The following is a 17,958-nucleotide window of genomic DNA, read 5'->3' on the forward strand; positions in this document are numbered from 1 at the left end:
ACACACACACACACACACACACACACACACACACACAGAGTCAAAGAACAAGTGGCAAAGGATAACCAAGAATACATAAAGTCAAAGACATATCTGGCAAATCAAGCAAGATTTTACTCTGATGTAATTTCACTTTCAAATCAGTCTGTAAGACAGATTAAATATATACCTCCATAAACTATGCAATACTATGAAAGACTTAGATAAATCTCAATGCGTTACTTTTAGAGTTGCTACCACGTATCGTCTAAAAGCCCTAAGAATAAAACACACTTTCTCCTTGCAACAGAACTAAAAAACCTAAACATTTTTCACTAAGAGTCTCTCCAGTGAAATTCAGCTGCTTGAGGCCAAATTTTTTTAAGTTAAAAAAATACATATTTTGAAGCATGTGTATGTCAACATCCTTCCTCACACTCCCACTCTATTTTCCACTAGTGGTTTCAAAATCTGTTAGATTTCCATTTTTAATAATAATTGTCTACTCACTTCCTCGGAGGTTCCTCATCCTCTCTAATTTCATTCTCCTCTTCTTTCACCTCCACCTCTACTTCCACTTTAATTTCCTTTTTCTCCTTCTCTTCTTTTACCTTCCCTGATTTTCTCCGTGGCTTTGGGGTTTCCCTGAAAACACAAATGCATTTCAACACTAGGCAAAAGATCTTTTCAAGGAAGACTATGACAACAAATTAAAGCTTAGAGTTATCACTGATTTGTTATAAAACTACTCTCCTCAGTTCATGAAATGTGATTTCTTACCAACCATCCTCACATGCGCAGTAATGATCTAAATATATGTATACGATGTTCATGGAATGAACCCTTCCCAGACTAAAGATGACTATAAATCAAATCTCACTATAATTGTAAAGAGAAACGAGACAATAAGTTAAAAAAAATTCTAAGTATTCAGGCTATTCATGATACCTTGTTGAGATAAAACATGCAGACTCATAAAAACTTGTAATCAAAATAAAGTTCTACAAATGGGAGAGAGGATTATATCAGCATATGGTAAGATGTTAGACTTACAACAGAAATGCGTAATTACTCATTTAAAATTAATTCTACACTCATTAGTTTGGCAATAGACAAAATAAAAGCATTCAACAATGCTTTCCTACTTATATTTCATTGACATGTCTGGAGTAAAATCTGAGACATGCCTTTCTAAGTGGGGTTTGTAGGTCTCATCTCTTGGGTCATCTTTGAATGGTATCTCCTCTTCACTGATTAACATCTCTTCTTCCTCCTCCTCTTCCTCTTCACTACTAAAAATAAGTAAATAGAAATGAGACATTCTGGTTGTAAGGATCATGTCTGAGGAGATTTTATTTGGTAATTTATTAAGAGGTAGCCAAAAACTGATAAAGTCATCTAGCATTTTCATCCTAATGACCTAATTGGACTGAAATCTAGTGGCTTTATCACAAAGAATAATAATTGAAACTAAAAACACATAAATCGTAGATAAAGACAGGGTGATGACAACTCAATGGCATTAAAAGTTAAGAAACAACTGACTTTGTAATACTGTCTGGTGATCTGCTGTATCGAAAGACCTATTAACAGATAAATCACAACACAAAAGATTCCACTGAAATATCAAATCCTTGGCCAAAACACCCATATTTCACATGAGTTCCTACCATGGAGTAAGTCCAAACACATAAGGTACTCAAGACATGATTTCTAAGCTATGTAAGCAGATTACATGGTTTAAGTTCTAATTAAGCTCAACATGGAATCTAAATGCAGTATCAAAACTGATGTTAATTTCTCTTACAGTTCAAAATTGTTTCAAATGGAAGCAACTTCTGAATCATTTAATGTGACTATGTTATTTCCCCAAAGGTTTAAAAATGAAATATTAATATTTTTTTACCTAATGCCACCTGGAGACTGATGCTCTTCTCCAACATCTAGAAAAACAAAGACAAAACAAAATTTTATTAGTGTAGATACGATATTTTCTCTCTGCAGTCAAGAAATGAAAATCAAATTACTGCATGGCGTTTACACAAAAGCAGAATATCTGCAAATTGTTTAAAGAAATACTACCTAAACCATCACACCTGCCCCTAACAGTTAAGTTGTTAAGGCAAATGTTCAACATTACATTAAAAATATAACAGCAACTAGTTAGTAAACACCATATTCTAGTTGCAATGTACCATAATCAAGTTGGTCTGTATTTGGTTCTGACTTGCAAATGAGTTGCAATGAACCAGTCTTGGACCGAGAGCTTCGGGTGTTCTCTGTATCACGATGGCGAGAAACAGATGTCCTACTACTACGCCAGCCCCGGCTAGGTCTAGATGTAGCAATGGAAACTTCCTGAGGGAGGGCAGAATCGTCTTCTTCCTCTTTTTCTTCCTTGGGATCTAAATTAAAAGACATACCATTCTCTTTAAGTTTACGGTTAACCAATAAGCATCCCTGTATGTCTACTAATTGTAAATACAGTTACTTGAGGATAAATTAAGTATTTTCAAAGAAAAAAGAACCTAAGACTTTTACTGAAATAATAAAAAAGAAGAAAATTAGATAACTTATCCTTAATGTCATTATGCTAAATAAATTACTTCATGTTGCAAAGTAATAATTTTATACTGCCTTATCTTCTAAAAAATGCAATGTTAACTATGCAAAATACACTTAAGTAATTGGATTCACGAAATTCTACCTTTTAGATCTAAGTTAAAAGAAACTAAATTAGTCCCAAAAAGATGACCAGAACTACAGAGGCACCAAAAAGAACAAACCATAGATCTAGATGTTATTTACAATCAAACAAGTCTATAACAAATTACTGAAGAGGAATTCCTAACAGGAGTACTTTTCACTCTAATCAAGAGTTTTTCTTAAAATCACACTGTAAATTTGAACTAATCCATAGAGCAATTGAATGGTAAAGTCCAGCTCTGGTGCTATTCTGTTTCAGTTGTCCTATAAGACACTGTGTACAGGAGAACACACAAAATCTGTTATTGTTATCCTATATTTTGTCATGCTTTAAGGGTGAAGGAAGTATGGTAGGTCATCCTCTCTTGAGCCGTAAGTAATAAAAAGTTAACCTCAAAAACTGGCTTTCATACCTGGAGTAGTTAATTACTTAGACCTACATAAAAAAAAAGTACATTAGAAGTGAGCCCATTTTAACAATACAAGATTCTTTAATAAACTTAGAATGGGAAAGGCCCAATAATAAAACATAATTTCAAGTCATAAGATACACATAAAAACAATTTTCCACATGGCAAAATACACCATACACAAAGTCTAACAACCCAATAGAAAAATAGGAACTAACAGGCTGGGCACAGTGGCTCATGCCTGTAATCCCTGCACTTTGGGTGGCCGAGGTGGGCAGATCACAAGGTCAGGAGTTCATGACCAGCCTGGCCAACATGGTGAAACCCCGTCTCTACTAAAGATAGAAAAATTAGCCAGGCGTGGTGGTGCACACCTGTAATCCCAGCTTCTGGGGAGGCTGAGGCAGGAGAATTGCTTGAACCCGGGAGGCAGAGGTTGCAGTGAGCTGAGATTGCGCCACTGCACTCCAGCCTCGGCAAAACAGCAAGACTCCGTCAAAAAAAAAAAAAAAAAAAAGAAAAGGAAAAAAAGAAAAGAAAAATAGGAATGAAAAACAAAAACAAAAGCTCAATCCACTCAGAACAAGAGAGACTCAAATGAAAACAATAGCAAGTCACCATTTTTCATGTATTATACTGGGGATGATCATATATGACAATATACTGTATTTGACAACATACTCTAACACACAGATGATAATGTATTAGCAAAACCTCCATGCAGAACAATTGACAATATACATCAAAATTATAAATGTATACACCTTTCCACATGATGTTCAACTATCAGAAATTTATCCTACAAAATTACAATCATACTTATAAATGACTAATGTATAGCACTGTTTTAAGTAGTAGTAAGAGTAGAAAACTAAATGTTCAAAGAGGAATTGATTTCACAAATAATTGTGTACATATGTAAGATATATATATATGTAAGATATATACAAATATATAATTTATGAAACCAATCCCCCTTTGAGTGTTTAGTTTTCTACTCTTCTACTACTTAAAAACAGTGCTATACATTAGTCATTATAGTATGTGTGAGTGTGTGTGTATATATATATATCTTACATACTATAACATTTCTGGAAAGAGATACAAGAAATTCATAAGTACTGGTTACTTCCAAAGAAGGTCCAAAAATATGTGTAGCAATTTCACCTTTAAGTATAAGTCCTAGAAATATAAACTACCACATGGAGGTTAACTGCAGCATGTTTATAATAGCAAAGAACAGAAACAACCTAACCCTCTGTCAAAGATAAAGTGCTTAAATAAACCATGACACTTTACTATGATGGAATACTAAATAGAGGTAGGTTTCTGTTAAAAATGACATGGAATTATCAGCAAAAATATTGTTAAATGTATAAAAAAGACACAAAACTATATATACAGTATGGCAACATTTTTGCTTAACATTAAAAAATAGTTTACTATGGAGCAATGTGGTAACTATAGGCTATTTTAGCTTTAACTACACTGAAAGTTTTATGAGAATATACTGAAGTAATGAAATTAGTTTGAAACACAGAGATAAATAGCAGTGTGAACAGTTCTAAACAACCATCAAAATCAGTTGTGCATTTCCTTTCAGCTGCCTTTTCCATTCATTGTTGTTATCACCCTCCTATCTGAGCTATTTTAATAGAAAAAATAAAAAAAAACATTAATAGAGGTGAAAATACCTCAAACGCCATTCAGTCTAAGCACAATCCATTAAGTTTTACCCATAAAGTATCTAGAAGACCAAAGAAGAAGCTTATTCAAAATCACAAGGTTAGCTAAGGACACCTAGATTTAGAAATCATATTTTGAGATTAATAATGAAGGACTTTTACATGTAGGTCATGACTACTTTTAAAACAATTTCATCAAAGAGAACAATTCAACACCATCTATGAAGTATTACAACATTTAATAATGGAAACATCTTTTTTTCCCTTAACCCAACTGTACCGAGTTGGACTTTGAACCCACTCCATAACCTCCTCTCCTCAACAAAGCTCTTTTCTTCTTCATGATGAAAGGATGGTATGCCCACAACTTCCTATACTGTGGATTTTATACTCATTGGATAAATGATGCCAATTTGATAACAATAGCTTACCATTATGAATAAAGCATAATAGCCTATCTTATTCTTATTGAATACTACCGCCCCCATCACCTAAAAATCTAGTCTTAAAAAAAAAAAAAATCACTCTGTCAGAGATGACAGCAAAAATGTCCCTCCACAGAAATAAACACATACCATGAACAAAAACTGTCAGAATCAACTTTGTGGAAACTATGGACAATAGTTAAAGGTTATAAAAGCCCAAGGAGCACTGAATTAAGAAAAACGTGAGTAAAGACGTTTAAGGAAATCTGTCAAATCGCTCGATGAATATAAGCTAAAGGACCAGAGCCTTCAGAGACCACAGAGACCGAAGTAGGAACTAAACTTTAGGTACTCATGGACATAAAGATGGCAACAACAGAAATTGGAGATTACTGGGGGGGGGAGGTTGAAAAACTATTGGGTACCATGCTCAGTACCTGCATGATGGGATCATTTGTACCCTAAATCTCGTATCATACAATATGCCCCAGTAACAAACCTGCACGTGTACCCCCGTATCTAAAATAAAAGTTGTAAAAAAAAAAAGAAAAAAAAAATGTTTAAAGAACTAAAGAAAATCAGAGCTAAAGAAAAGCATTAACAAAGTACTAAAGGAAATCAGAAGAATTATGTCTCAATGAAAACAGAATATCAATAAAAAGATAACTATAAAAAGACACCAAGAGAGGCCAGGTACAGTGGCTCACACCTGTAATCCCAGCACTCTGGGAGGCCAAGGCAGGCGGATCACCTGAGGTCAGGGGTTCGAGATCAACCTGGACAACATGGTGAAACCCTGCCTCTACTAAAAATACAAAAATTAGCTGGGTATAGCAGCGTGTCCCTGCAATCCCAGCTACTTGGGAGGCTGAGGTAGGAGAATCACTTGAACCCAGGAGGTGGAGGTTACAGTGAGCCAAGATTAACACCACTGCAATCCAGCATGGGCAACAAGAGTGAAACTCCATCTCAAAAAAAAGGAAAGGAACTAAGGGAAAAAAATTCTGGAGCTGAGAAGTGTAATAACTGAAATCAAAAATTCACTGCAGACTTGAAAAAGAAGAATCAGTGAACTTTAAGCTAGGCCAACAGAGATGATCCAGTATGAATATAAAGAAAAAAAGAATAAAGAAAAATAAAGCCCAGCAGATCGTTTAGACAACCATTAAGCATGTCAAGAGATGCATAATAAGATCTGCAGAAGGAGAGGAGAAAATGAACAGAAAGAATATTTGAAAAACTACTGGGGAAAAAAAGTCTATACAAACAGGAACTTTACCTAACTCCTAGGAGGATAAATGAAAGAGATCTGCCCCCAGACACATTATTATCAATTGGTAGAAAGACAAATACAAAGAACCATAAAAACAGCAAGAAGTGACTCATCAGCAACAAGGAATGCTCAACAAGATTAACAGCCTATTTCTCATCAGAAACCATGGAAGTCAGAGGGCAGTGTGATAACAAAGTGACGATAGGAAAAAAAAATCGTCAGGCAAGAATTCTATTGCTGCCAGAACTATTCTTTAAAAACGAAGTTCATGAAATTAAGACATTACCAGAAAATCAAAAACAGCTTATCACTAGTAGATCTGCCCTATAAAAAATGCCACCAGGAATCCTCTAAGATGAAATTAAAGGACACTAGAGAGCACTGAAAGCCATAAATTAAAACACTAGCAAAGATAATTACGCAGGCAAAAATACGATATTATACTTTCGATTTGTAACTCCTTTTTCTCCCTACATGATTTGAAAGACAAATGTATAAAATAACTATTATAAATTTATGTTAATAGGCATTTGACATCAAAACATACACTTTGCAACAATAACATAAATGGTGAGGCACAGAATGGTACAGAGCAGAGATATGTTCACTACTGAACCTAAATTGGCATTAAACTAGATAAAGTTTGAAGTACTAAATGCAATCCCCAGGTAACCACTAAGAAAATAAAAATACACAGAAAATGAAAAGAGACAATAGTACACTGCTATGTATCTGCAACACAAAGAAGGAAATACAAAGAAAATTAAGATCAAAATAAAAGATATTAAGACAGGTAGAAAACACAAAGCAAAATGGTAGGCCATTCTTATCAGTAATTTATATATTACTGTGATATACAGTAATATATATATAAACTGTGAAATTAAAAGTTACATATTAGCAGAATGGATAAACAAAAAATACAACCAATCTTCAGTCTGTCTACAAGAAACTCAGGTTAGACCTGGGTGTCCAATCTTTTGGCTTCTCTGGGCCACATTGGAAGAAGATGACATGTCGTGGGCCACACATAAAATACACTAATGATAGCTGATAAGATAAAAAAATTTTAAAAAGATCTCATACTGTGTAAGAAAGTTTACGATTTTGTGTTGGGACACATTCAAAGCCCTCCTGAGCCACATTCAGACTGCGGGATATAGATTAGATAAGTTTGCTTTAGATCCAAAGACACAAACAGGTTCAAAGTAAAAGAATGGATTAAGATATTACATGCAAAAAGAAAGAAAGAGAGAGCTGAAATAATGTATTAGTTTACCAGGGCTGCTCTACCAAATCACAACAAACTGGGATGTCTTAACAGAAATCTATTCTCCCGTACCTCTGGAGGATAAAAGTCCAAAATCAACACAATTAACAGACCACATTCCCTCTGAGACTCTGGGAAGAATCATTCCTTGCCTCTTCCTAGCTTTTGGTGGTGGTCAACTTGGCTTATAGCTGCTAAAAAACTTCAATTCTATCTCCATCATCACATGGTGCTTCCTCCTGTCCCATGTGTCTCGCTTATTCTTATAAGGACATCAGTCATAGTGGATTAGGGCCCATTCTAATACAGAATAACTCCATCATAACTTGATTACATCTGCAAAGATTCTATTTCCAAATAAGTTCATATTCACAGGTACTAAGGGCTAGGACCTCAACACATTTTTGGGGGGATAAAATTCAACCCATAGTGGTCTGTACCTTCTGGTTCCCTAAAATTTATGTCCTTCCAATGTGCAAAAGACATTCACCTAATCCCAACCTCCCAGAGTCTTAACCCATTCCAGTATCAACTCTAAATCCAAAACAATACCTAAAAATCATCAACTCAAAAGGGATCAAATATCATCATCTAGATCAGCTACGAATGAGACTCGGGGTATGGTCCACTCTACAGCAAAATTCTTCTCCATCTATGGAGCTGATTCCAAAAAACAATGGTGGGACAGTTATAGATTAGGTATCTCCATATCAAAAGGAAGAAAAGAGAAGGGGGGAAAAAACGGTCAGGGGTCCCAGGTTAGTCCAAAACCTAGCAAACAGCATTAGACTTTTAGACCTAAGAATAAGCCTTTGTGGATAATGATTTGTACTCTGAGCCCACTGGGGAAATAGCCCCACCATTGTGGCTCCAGGAAGTCTAATACATTCAGGACCCAGCATTTGCCGCTCTACCCTCAGCATCATTCTTCTTTAATTCCATTTTGTCTCTGTCCCATTCAGTCTAGCCTGGCAGTGTTTCTGCTGTTACAACATTCTCAAAAACTTTGTCAGTCTTTCATGAAATTCAGGGGGTCGAAGCCATCAAATGAGGGTCCTCCACAGATCTTTCCTGAAAAATTGCATGTCTATTCTGGGAACTGCTGAGACGGCTGATTTGATCCACAAGTTATATACCAAGTCTCTTTAGAGAATAGCTGTCCAGTCACAGCCTTGGTCCTGTACCACAATACACTATCTGGACGACTAAAAAGTTTCCAAATTATCAAGTGCTGACTCCTTTTTGCTAAACAGTTCATTCCTCAATTTATATCTTTCCTCTCGCATACTAGTATACAAACAAGAAGAAACAAAGTTTTATCTTCTACACATTGCCTGTAAATCTACTCAGCTAAATATCCAAGTTCATTGCTTAACCAATGATAGAACACAATTCAGTTAAGTTCTCTGCAACTTTATAACAAGGATCACCTTTTCTCCACTGTACAACAACATGTTAATCATTTCCTTCTAAGGCCTCATCAGACTGTCTTTAATGCTCATATTTCTGTTGACCATCTCTTCAAGGCAATCTAGACTCTCCTCTCCTCTTTTCTTTTCTTTTTGAGACAGAGTTTCACTCTTGCTGCCCAGGTTGGAGTGCAACAGCGCAATCTTGACTCACGGCAACCATCGCCTCCCAGGTTCAAGCAATTCTCCTGCCTCAGCCTTCCCAGTATAGCTGGGATTACAGGCATGTGCCACACCTCAAAATACTCCAAGACAATATCCATTACCCAATCCCAAAGCTATGCCAACATTTTTAGGTACTTTTTTATAGCCCACTTCCAATACCAAAATGTGTTAGTTTCCTAGGACTGCCATAACAAATTACCACAAAAGCCTATTTACTACAGAGACCCTATTTATCAATGTTCCATTCACAGGTACCTGAGTTAAGACTTCAACATTTTTTGAGGAAAGCAATTTAACTCATAAGGGTGGCCCTACTAATATCAGGCAAAATGCACTTCAACAACTGTTACAAAACACAAAGAACATTATACATTAATGAGAGGGTCAATCAATCTAGAAAATAAATATAAACCTATACATAGCTAACACAGGCCCCCTCTCCCTCTCAAGATGTATCAACACATAACATATATAGCAAAGATGTACAGAATTGAAGAGAAACAGGTAATACCACAATCACAAAAATGGAGACATCAGTACCCCACTTTCAACAACAGAACCAAATACCAGTCAGAAGTTTGATAAGGAAATACAGAACTCAAGCACTATTAAAAAATCAGACATATTAGAACCAGACATAATATTAAAAAACAAACACTGGGCTAGGCGCAGTGGCTCACACCTGTAATCCCAACACTTTGGGAGGCTGAGGCAGGCAGATCACCTGAGGTCGGGAGTTCGAGACCAGCTTGGCCAACATGGCGAAACCCTGTCTCTACTAAGAATACAAAAATTAGCCGGGCATGGTGGCGTGTACCCGTAGTCCCAGCTACTCGAGGAGGCTGAGGCAGGAAAATTGCTTGAACCCACGAGGTGGAGGCGTTGCAGTGAGCCAAGATCACATCGCTGCACTCCAGCCTGGGTGACAGAGTGAGACTCCATCTCGGGGGTGGGGCAGGGGGAATCATACATATTGAAAAGTCTCAATAAATTTCAAAAATGGCTGCAGTCATATAAAGTACGTTCTCTGACCACAATAGAATGAAACTAGAAATCAGTATCAGAAGGAAAACTAGAAAACTCATACTTAGAGATGACTAAAAATGAAAACAAAATATCCCAAAACCTAGGGGATGCAGTGAAAGCAGTTCTCAGAGGAAAATTTCTAGATATAAATGCCTACATTAAAATAAAAAAAGAAAATCGCATGCCTGAGTCAATAACCTAACATCATCCCCATAAGAGCTAGGAAAAAAGGAGCAGAGTAAACCCAAAGCTAGCAGAATAAAGTAAATAAGTTAGTTATTTGACAAGATAACAAAATCAACAAACTTTTGGTTAATAAGAGAAGACCCAAATTACTAAAATCAGAAATGAAAATGGGACACTACCACTGAAATAAACAAGAAAATACAATGAACAATTGTATGCCAACAAATGACATAGATAAAAGCAACAAATTCTTAGGCACACACAAGTTACCAATAACAATTCAACAAGAAATGGAAAAGACGAACATACCTTTAACAAGTAGACAACTGAGTCAGTAAACAAAAAGCGCCCCCCAAAAAAAACAATGAAACCTCTAGATGGTTTCATTGTTGGATTCTACCACACATTTAAAGAATTAACTCCAGTCTTTCTCAAACTCTTTTAAAAAATAGAAGATGGAACACTTCCCAACTCATCCTATAAACACAGCATTATTCTGACACCAAAGCCAGACAAAGACACCACAAAAAACCAAAAAACCGTAAGCCAATATCCCCTGCAAACCAAATATAGCATCATATTAAGAAGATTAAACACTACGATCAATTGAGACAGGTCTCAGGATTATGACGGTGGCTCGACATACAAAAATATATGTAATGTGCCACATTAATAGAATAAAGGGAGGAAAAAACACACCATCATCTCAATTGATGTAGAAAAAAAATCCGACAAAATTAAACTTTCCTGATAAGAACACACAAAAAAACTGGGAATAGAATTGAACTTCCTCAACTGGACAAAGAACACCTACAAAAACCCCAGAGCTCACATCATTTGCAGTGGCAAGAGACAAAGCTCTCCTGCTAAAGTCAGCAACAAGACAAAGATGCCCTCATTCTTCACTTCCATTCAACATTGTACTGGAAGTTTCAGCCAAGCAATTAGTCAAGGAAAAAAAAAAAAAAACAACCAAAGTGAAAAGGAAGAAGTAAAACTGTATCTCTATTTGCAGATGAAAAGACCTTACATATAGAAAATTCTAAAGAATTTTCACAAAAGAAAACTGTTAAAGGTAATACACAAATTCAAAGTGCCAGAATATAAGATCAATACATAACATTCATTGTTTTAAGTATATGAGCAAGGAACAAAAAGGAAATTAAGAAAATGATCACCTTTACACAATAGAATAAAAAGGAATAAAATACTGAAATAGTTAAGATGACAATACTCTGAAAATAAACCCACAGATTAAATGTAATTCTTATCAAAACCCTAGCTTCCTATTCAGTAGAAATTGACAACCCAATCCTAAAGTTCACAGGCAAATGCAAGGGATCTACACTAGTCAGAGCCATCTTGAAAACAAACTGAGTTAAAGATGCACTTTGTTCTTCTCAATTTCAAAACTTACTATAAAGCTTCAGTAATCAATACAATGTATTACTGGCATAAGACTAATAAGTAAATCAACTAACTGAATTAAAGGTCCAGATATAAATCTACACATCTATGGTCAACTGATTTTTAAGAAGTTGGCTAAGACCATTCAGTAGGGGAAAGCACAGTCTCTTCAAGAAATGGTGCTAAGATAAATGGACATCCACGTGCAAAAAATGAAGTTGTACTCCTACCTTACACCATCTATAAAAATTAACTCAAAATGGATCAAAGACCTAAACATACGAGATAGCACTAAAAAATGCTTACAAGTGAAAACAGCCTACAGAATGGGAGAATATATTTGCAAGTCATATATCTGGTAAAAGAATAATATCCAAAATATATAAAGTCTTTGGATTTACCAACAAAAAGAGAAACAACCCAATTAAAACATGGGCAAAGAACTTGAACAGATTATTTCTCCAGAGATATACGAATGGCCAAAAAGTACTTGAAAAGATATGGCACATCAGTCATTAACGAAATGCAAATCAAAACCACATGAGATTACCATTTCCCACATACTACAATGGCTACTAAAAATAATGAAAAAAAGAAAATAAGAAGTGTTGGTGAGAATGCAGAGAAATTGGAACCACTGTTTATTGCTGGTGGACATGTAAAATGAGGCAGCTAATGAGGAAAACAGTGTTATGGAAAACCTAAGAAAACATTGTTAAGAAAAATGTTACAAAAACTTAGACACAGAATAACCCGTATGATCCAGCAATTCCTCTTCTAGGTACATAACACCAAAAATTGAAAACAGCTTTTCAAAGAAATACTTATTATATATGAATATTCATAGAAGCACAATTCTCAATACCCAAATCGTGGAAACAACGCAAATATCCGCTAACCAGTGAATGGATACACAAAATGTCATATATACACACAAAGAAAATTTTTATCCAGCCTTAAAAAGGAATGAAGTCTTAACATGTTACAATATGAATGAACCTTAAAAATACATTATATGATAGATGCTAGAAACAAAAGTTCCATATTGTATGATTCCAATTATATATAATATCCACAACAGGTAAACCCATAGAGACAGAAAGTGGATTAATGTTTGCTGCAGCTAAATGGGGGAAGGGGGAATAATTGCTTTTAATGGGTACAGGGGACTCCTTTGTTGGTGGTGATGAAAATGTCTGGAACTAGAGAGAAGTGATAGTTGTACAACACTGTAAATGTACTAAATGTCACTGAATTGTATGCTTTCAATTCTTTTTTACTACTATTTTATGTAAATTAAACATAACACACACACAAACACACACACACACACACAGACGCATGCACAAAAGTACTGCCAGGTTTCTGGAATAGAAACTGATAACTGAAGGGTAATCCATAATTAGCATAAACAATCATAAACAGATAGGAAACAAGCCAAGTTTCTTCTGTGTGGTACTTCAAAGACAATTTCCAGTTGTTTCTTATAATAGCAGCTAACCTTGAGGAGGTTCCTTGATACATAAATAATAAGAGAAAAAAGCCATACTAGCTTGGGTAAAGGAAGACATCATGCTAGTCACTGCATGAGCAACATGCAGGCACAGTGAACATAACTACAGTTAATTAACCCTTGAACAACACAGTTTTGAACTGCATGGATGCACTCATACGCAGGTTTTCTTAAATATATGAGAAAAATTTTTGGAGATTTGTGACAATTTGAAAAAACTTGCAGACAAACTGTAGCCTAGAAATATTGAAAAAATTAAGGTATCTCATGAATGCATAAACTATATATAAACTATAGATACTACTCTATTTGATGACATTACTGTAAAATATACACAAATACATTACAAAAAGTTAAAATTCAACAAAACCTACACTCACAAAGTCTTAGACTATACATGGCATCATCCAAAGTCCAGAGAAATGTAAAGAAACGTAAAGATGTTGTACTGAATAACTGCATAAAATTAACTCAGTACATAATAATTTCATAGTTATCTCCTGTTGCTACTGCAGCAGGCTCAGCTGTTTCAGGTATCTGCTTAAAATGTCGTGAGGATAATCACCACCACCTGAGTGAATTTACTGTCGCAGTAAAAGGGATCTCTCTCAGTTAACCCATTTTTCACTATGTTTAGAGCAATACCTGAAACCTTGAATAACACTATGGGACCCAGAAGGGGTGCCACTGGTGATACTGGAAGTGCTTCCAAGAAGCAGAGAAAAATCATGGTATTACAAGAAAAAGTTGAATTGCTTGATAAGCATAGAAGGTTGAGGTGTGTAGCTGCAGCTGCTCACCACTTTAAGATAAATGAATCCAACATAAAAAGTACTGAAGAAAAGGAAATTTGTGAAGCCATCACTGCACCTGCAGTAGCACGTGCAAAAATCTTGCAGTTTTTGCAAAATACTTCTATCTCACATTCAAGATGCAGCTTTTATGTGGGTACAGAATTGCTATAAGAAAGGCATACCTACAGACGCTAAGTAAAGTCATTATATGACAACTTAAAGCAAAAGAAAGGTGAAGAATTTAATGTCAGCGAAGAATGGTTTGATAATTTCAGAAAGAGATTTGGCTTTAAAAATGTCAAGATATGGGCACCTGTAGTCCCAGCTACTTGGGAGAGGCTGAGGCAGGAGAATGGCGTGAACCCAGGAGGTGGAGCTTGCAGAGAGCCAAGATCGCGCCATTGCACCCCAGTCTGGGCAACAGAGCGAGACTCCGTCTCAAAAAAAAAAAAAAAAAGTCAAGATAATAGGAGCAACAGCTTCTACTGACCAACAGGCAGCAGACAAGTTCCCAGGCACTGTTAAGAAAACAGTTGAGGAAGGGTATCTGCCTAAGTTTTTAATGCAAACTACCCCAGTGTGGAAAAAAATGCCAGACAGGACATTTACTAGTAAGGAGGAGAAGCAAGCAACAGGATTTAAAGCAGGAAAGGATAGCCTAACTCCACTGTTTTATGTAAAAGCAGTTAGGTTTATGACCAGGGCTGCCCTCATCTATAAAGCTACTAACTCCTGAGCCTTGAAGAGAAAAACCAACAATCTTTTGGTTACACAACAAAAAGGCCAGGAAAACAAGAACTAATTTTCTAGATTGGTTCCATTGATGCATTGCCCCTGAAGTGAGGAAGTACCTTGTCAGTTAGGGACTTTTATGGTTCTTTTGATATTGGACAATGCCCCTGGCTGCCTCATGAGTTTAACATCAAAGGTGTGGTCTACAAATACAATGTGTCTAATTCACCTTCCCAATCAGGGGGTCATAAGAATCTTTAAGTCTCATTATACGATATTCTATGGAAAAGGACTGTTAACTCTATGTAAGAAAATCCCAATAGAGAGAACATCATGAAAGTCAGGGACGATTACACCACTGAAGATGCCATCGTTACAGAAAATCCCTGCTGGAGAAAATTGTGTCCAGATGTTGTGCATGACTTCACAGGATTTACGGCAGAGCCAATCAAGCAAATCATGAAAGAGATTGTGAATATGGCCAAAAAAAAAAAAGGGGGGGGGTGGTGGGCTGGTGATGGTGAAGAGTTTAAAAATAAGCATCTTGGATAAATTCAAGTGCAAACAGACACCACACAAGAGGAATTAACAAGATGACATGATGAAGATGAGTGCTTTTGATCAGGTGCCAGACGATGAAAAAGACAACATATAAGAAGCAATGCCGGAAAACAAACTAACATTAAAAACTTAGAAATTCTGGCAGAAAGGTTCCAATTATTCAAGACTGCTTCTGACTTCCTTTTATGACAGGAACCCTTCTATATACCTGCCCTGAAACTAAAGCAAATGGTTAAAGTGTAGAAACATTTGTACAGAAACGAAAAAGCAAAAAACAAGTCAGGCAGAAATTGTATTTCTGTAAATGTTCCTGCCGCTCCTTCTACTTCTGTCACCCCCTGAGATAAGAGTAATGACTCTTCTTCTTCCTCCTTCTTAGCTTACTCAATGTGAAGAAGAGGATGAAGACCTTATAATGATCACTTACACTTAATGAATAGTAAATATATTCTCTTCCGTATGGTTTTTTAAATAACATTTTATCTAGATTATTTTACTGTAAGAATACAGGATATAATACACATAAAAAATATGAATTAGTTGATTTTATGTTATTGATAAAGCTTCTAGTCAATAGTAGGCTATTAGTAAAGTTTCTGGGAAGTTAAATGCAGGTTTTTGTTTGTGAGGGGGAGTTGGTGCCCCTAACCCTACCATGTTGTTCAAGGGCCAACTGTACATTCTTGAAAGAAGGTATGAAGTAAGAGTGGTTTATACTATGACTTGAGACAATAAGAGATTAATGCTAGGCCAGGCGTGCTAGCCCAAGCCTATACCCAGCACTTTGGGAGGCGGAGGTGGGTTAGGTCGGAGGTGGGTTAGGTCACTTGAGGTCAGGAGTTTCAGACCAGCCTCACCAACATTGTGAAACCCTGTCTCTACTAAAAACACAAACATTAGCCAGACTCATGGTGGTGCACACCAGTTCCAGCTACTCAGGAGGCCAAGAAAACGGAACTGCTTGAACCCAGGAGGCAGAGGTTGCAGTGAGTTGAGATCGCACCACTGCATTCCAGCCTGGGCAACAGAGTACAACACCGTCTCAAAACCAAAAAAAGAGAAAAAAAGAGACTGATACTACTGGCAGGAATGTTTTCTTCTAATTCTTCTAGATAGCAAACAATGAAATATGATTTATCTCAATCTTACAGCCAGAGATAACTAATATAACAAGTCAAACCACTAAATTCCAAAAGATGAGAGCCACTTTGTCATGATAGAATACTTTAAGTTAGAAGGGCCATTCTAACGTAATCAATGCGTATTATTTTATTGTAGGGTGAAACAGGGTGTGGTTAGTTGATAAGCTGGGAAGATACTAAATGTAAAGGTCTTCAAATCTCTAAGTATTTAAATTTCTTCTGGGCAACTAACAAATCTTAAGTATTAACTGCCAGGTAATATATTTATTTTTTCATTTCTCAAAAATCAGTTATAACCCTGTCAAGTATTTATTATTCTTATCTTCACAGATGAAGAAACCAAGTAACTGACTTTCCCACATATTAAAAGTTGTGGAGGGAACTGAACACAAGTATATCTAAGTCCAAAGTCTATATTCTTTCTACTATACCACACCTAACCACATAAACGAGAAACAGGAAAGCGCCAGTGCAAGAGCTCAATCCAGATTTGGCTCATTTCCACCCAGCCTTGGATTCAAGTGCCAAAAGAGGGCCCCATTTATATAATATACTAACCTGAAACATCTATAAGAATTATTCCATGAGTGAATTTTTAACCTAAAGCCACATGCTGTATTTCCTTGTTTCAAAACAGAACTAGAGAAATTTTATTATGATTAAAAACCAGAAAACAAATGAGATTTTAAAATTGTATTTAAGAAATTAAGAATGTTTACATTCCAAAACAGTTTACTCATTTTTAAATCAACACTGTGTATTAATACCTAGATTTTTCTTTCTTATTCTAGTTATCTCTGTTTACTCCATCTATATATAATTTTTCCTGGCTTACCGATTTCAAAGCCAGACATCAGTCACCAGTGCACTGATAGAAAGGATAAAAAATATTAGACTTTCACAGAATTTCTGCAGATATTAAGTTTGGAGCAAAAAAAAAAAAAAAAAGAATCACAAAGTAATGTCATCAATGTTCAAAGTATAGACATTAGGTTAGTTCTTCCTAAAATCATTAAGACTTTGCTCAGACGTAAGTTTGAGAAGGTGAAAGGATGGTTTCTCTGAAAGCACAGCTCTTAAAACTAGTGCTCATTAACTTAATGATCTCTATAGCTAAGAATTAGCTCAATATTTAAGTTTAAATAAATATGGTGAACTCTGAAGACTAAGTAAGTGGTACCTAGCTGATAAACAAGGGGGAGGAGAAACAGGAGT

At 35.9% G+C, this 17,958-nt stretch overlaps 1 protein-coding gene across 2 annotated transcripts in view; it reads right to left on the bottom strand.

Annotated features, from left to right (window-relative positions):
• Window positions 1–17,958, bottom strand: part of ZFP91 (ZFP91 zinc finger protein) — a 43,558-nt gene that overhangs the window by 9,223 nt on the left and 16,377 nt on the right. The window contains exons 3-6 of one of the 2 annotated variants that reach the window (XM_010386360.2): window positions 2,175–2,384; window positions 1,886–1,922; window positions 1,167–1,271; window positions 490–624 (exon numbers count right to left, since the gene is read on the bottom strand). In XM_010386360.2, the coding sequence (XP_010384662.1) occupies window positions 490–624; window positions 1,167–1,271; window positions 1,886–1,922; window positions 2,175–2,384 (487 nt within the window). The remainder of the gene's footprint in view (window positions 1–489; window positions 625–1,166; window positions 1,272–1,885; window positions 1,923–2,174; window positions 2,385–17,958) is intronic. The other variant, XM_010386361.2, reaches the window with a different exon arrangement.

This window comes from Rhinopithecus roxellana, chromosome 15 (assembly GCF_007565055.1).
Source record: "Rhinopithecus roxellana isolate Shanxi Qingling chromosome 15, ASM756505v1, whole genome shotgun sequence".
NCBI classification, from domain to species: Eukaryota; Metazoa; Chordata; class Mammalia; order Primates; family Cercopithecidae; genus Rhinopithecus; species Rhinopithecus roxellana.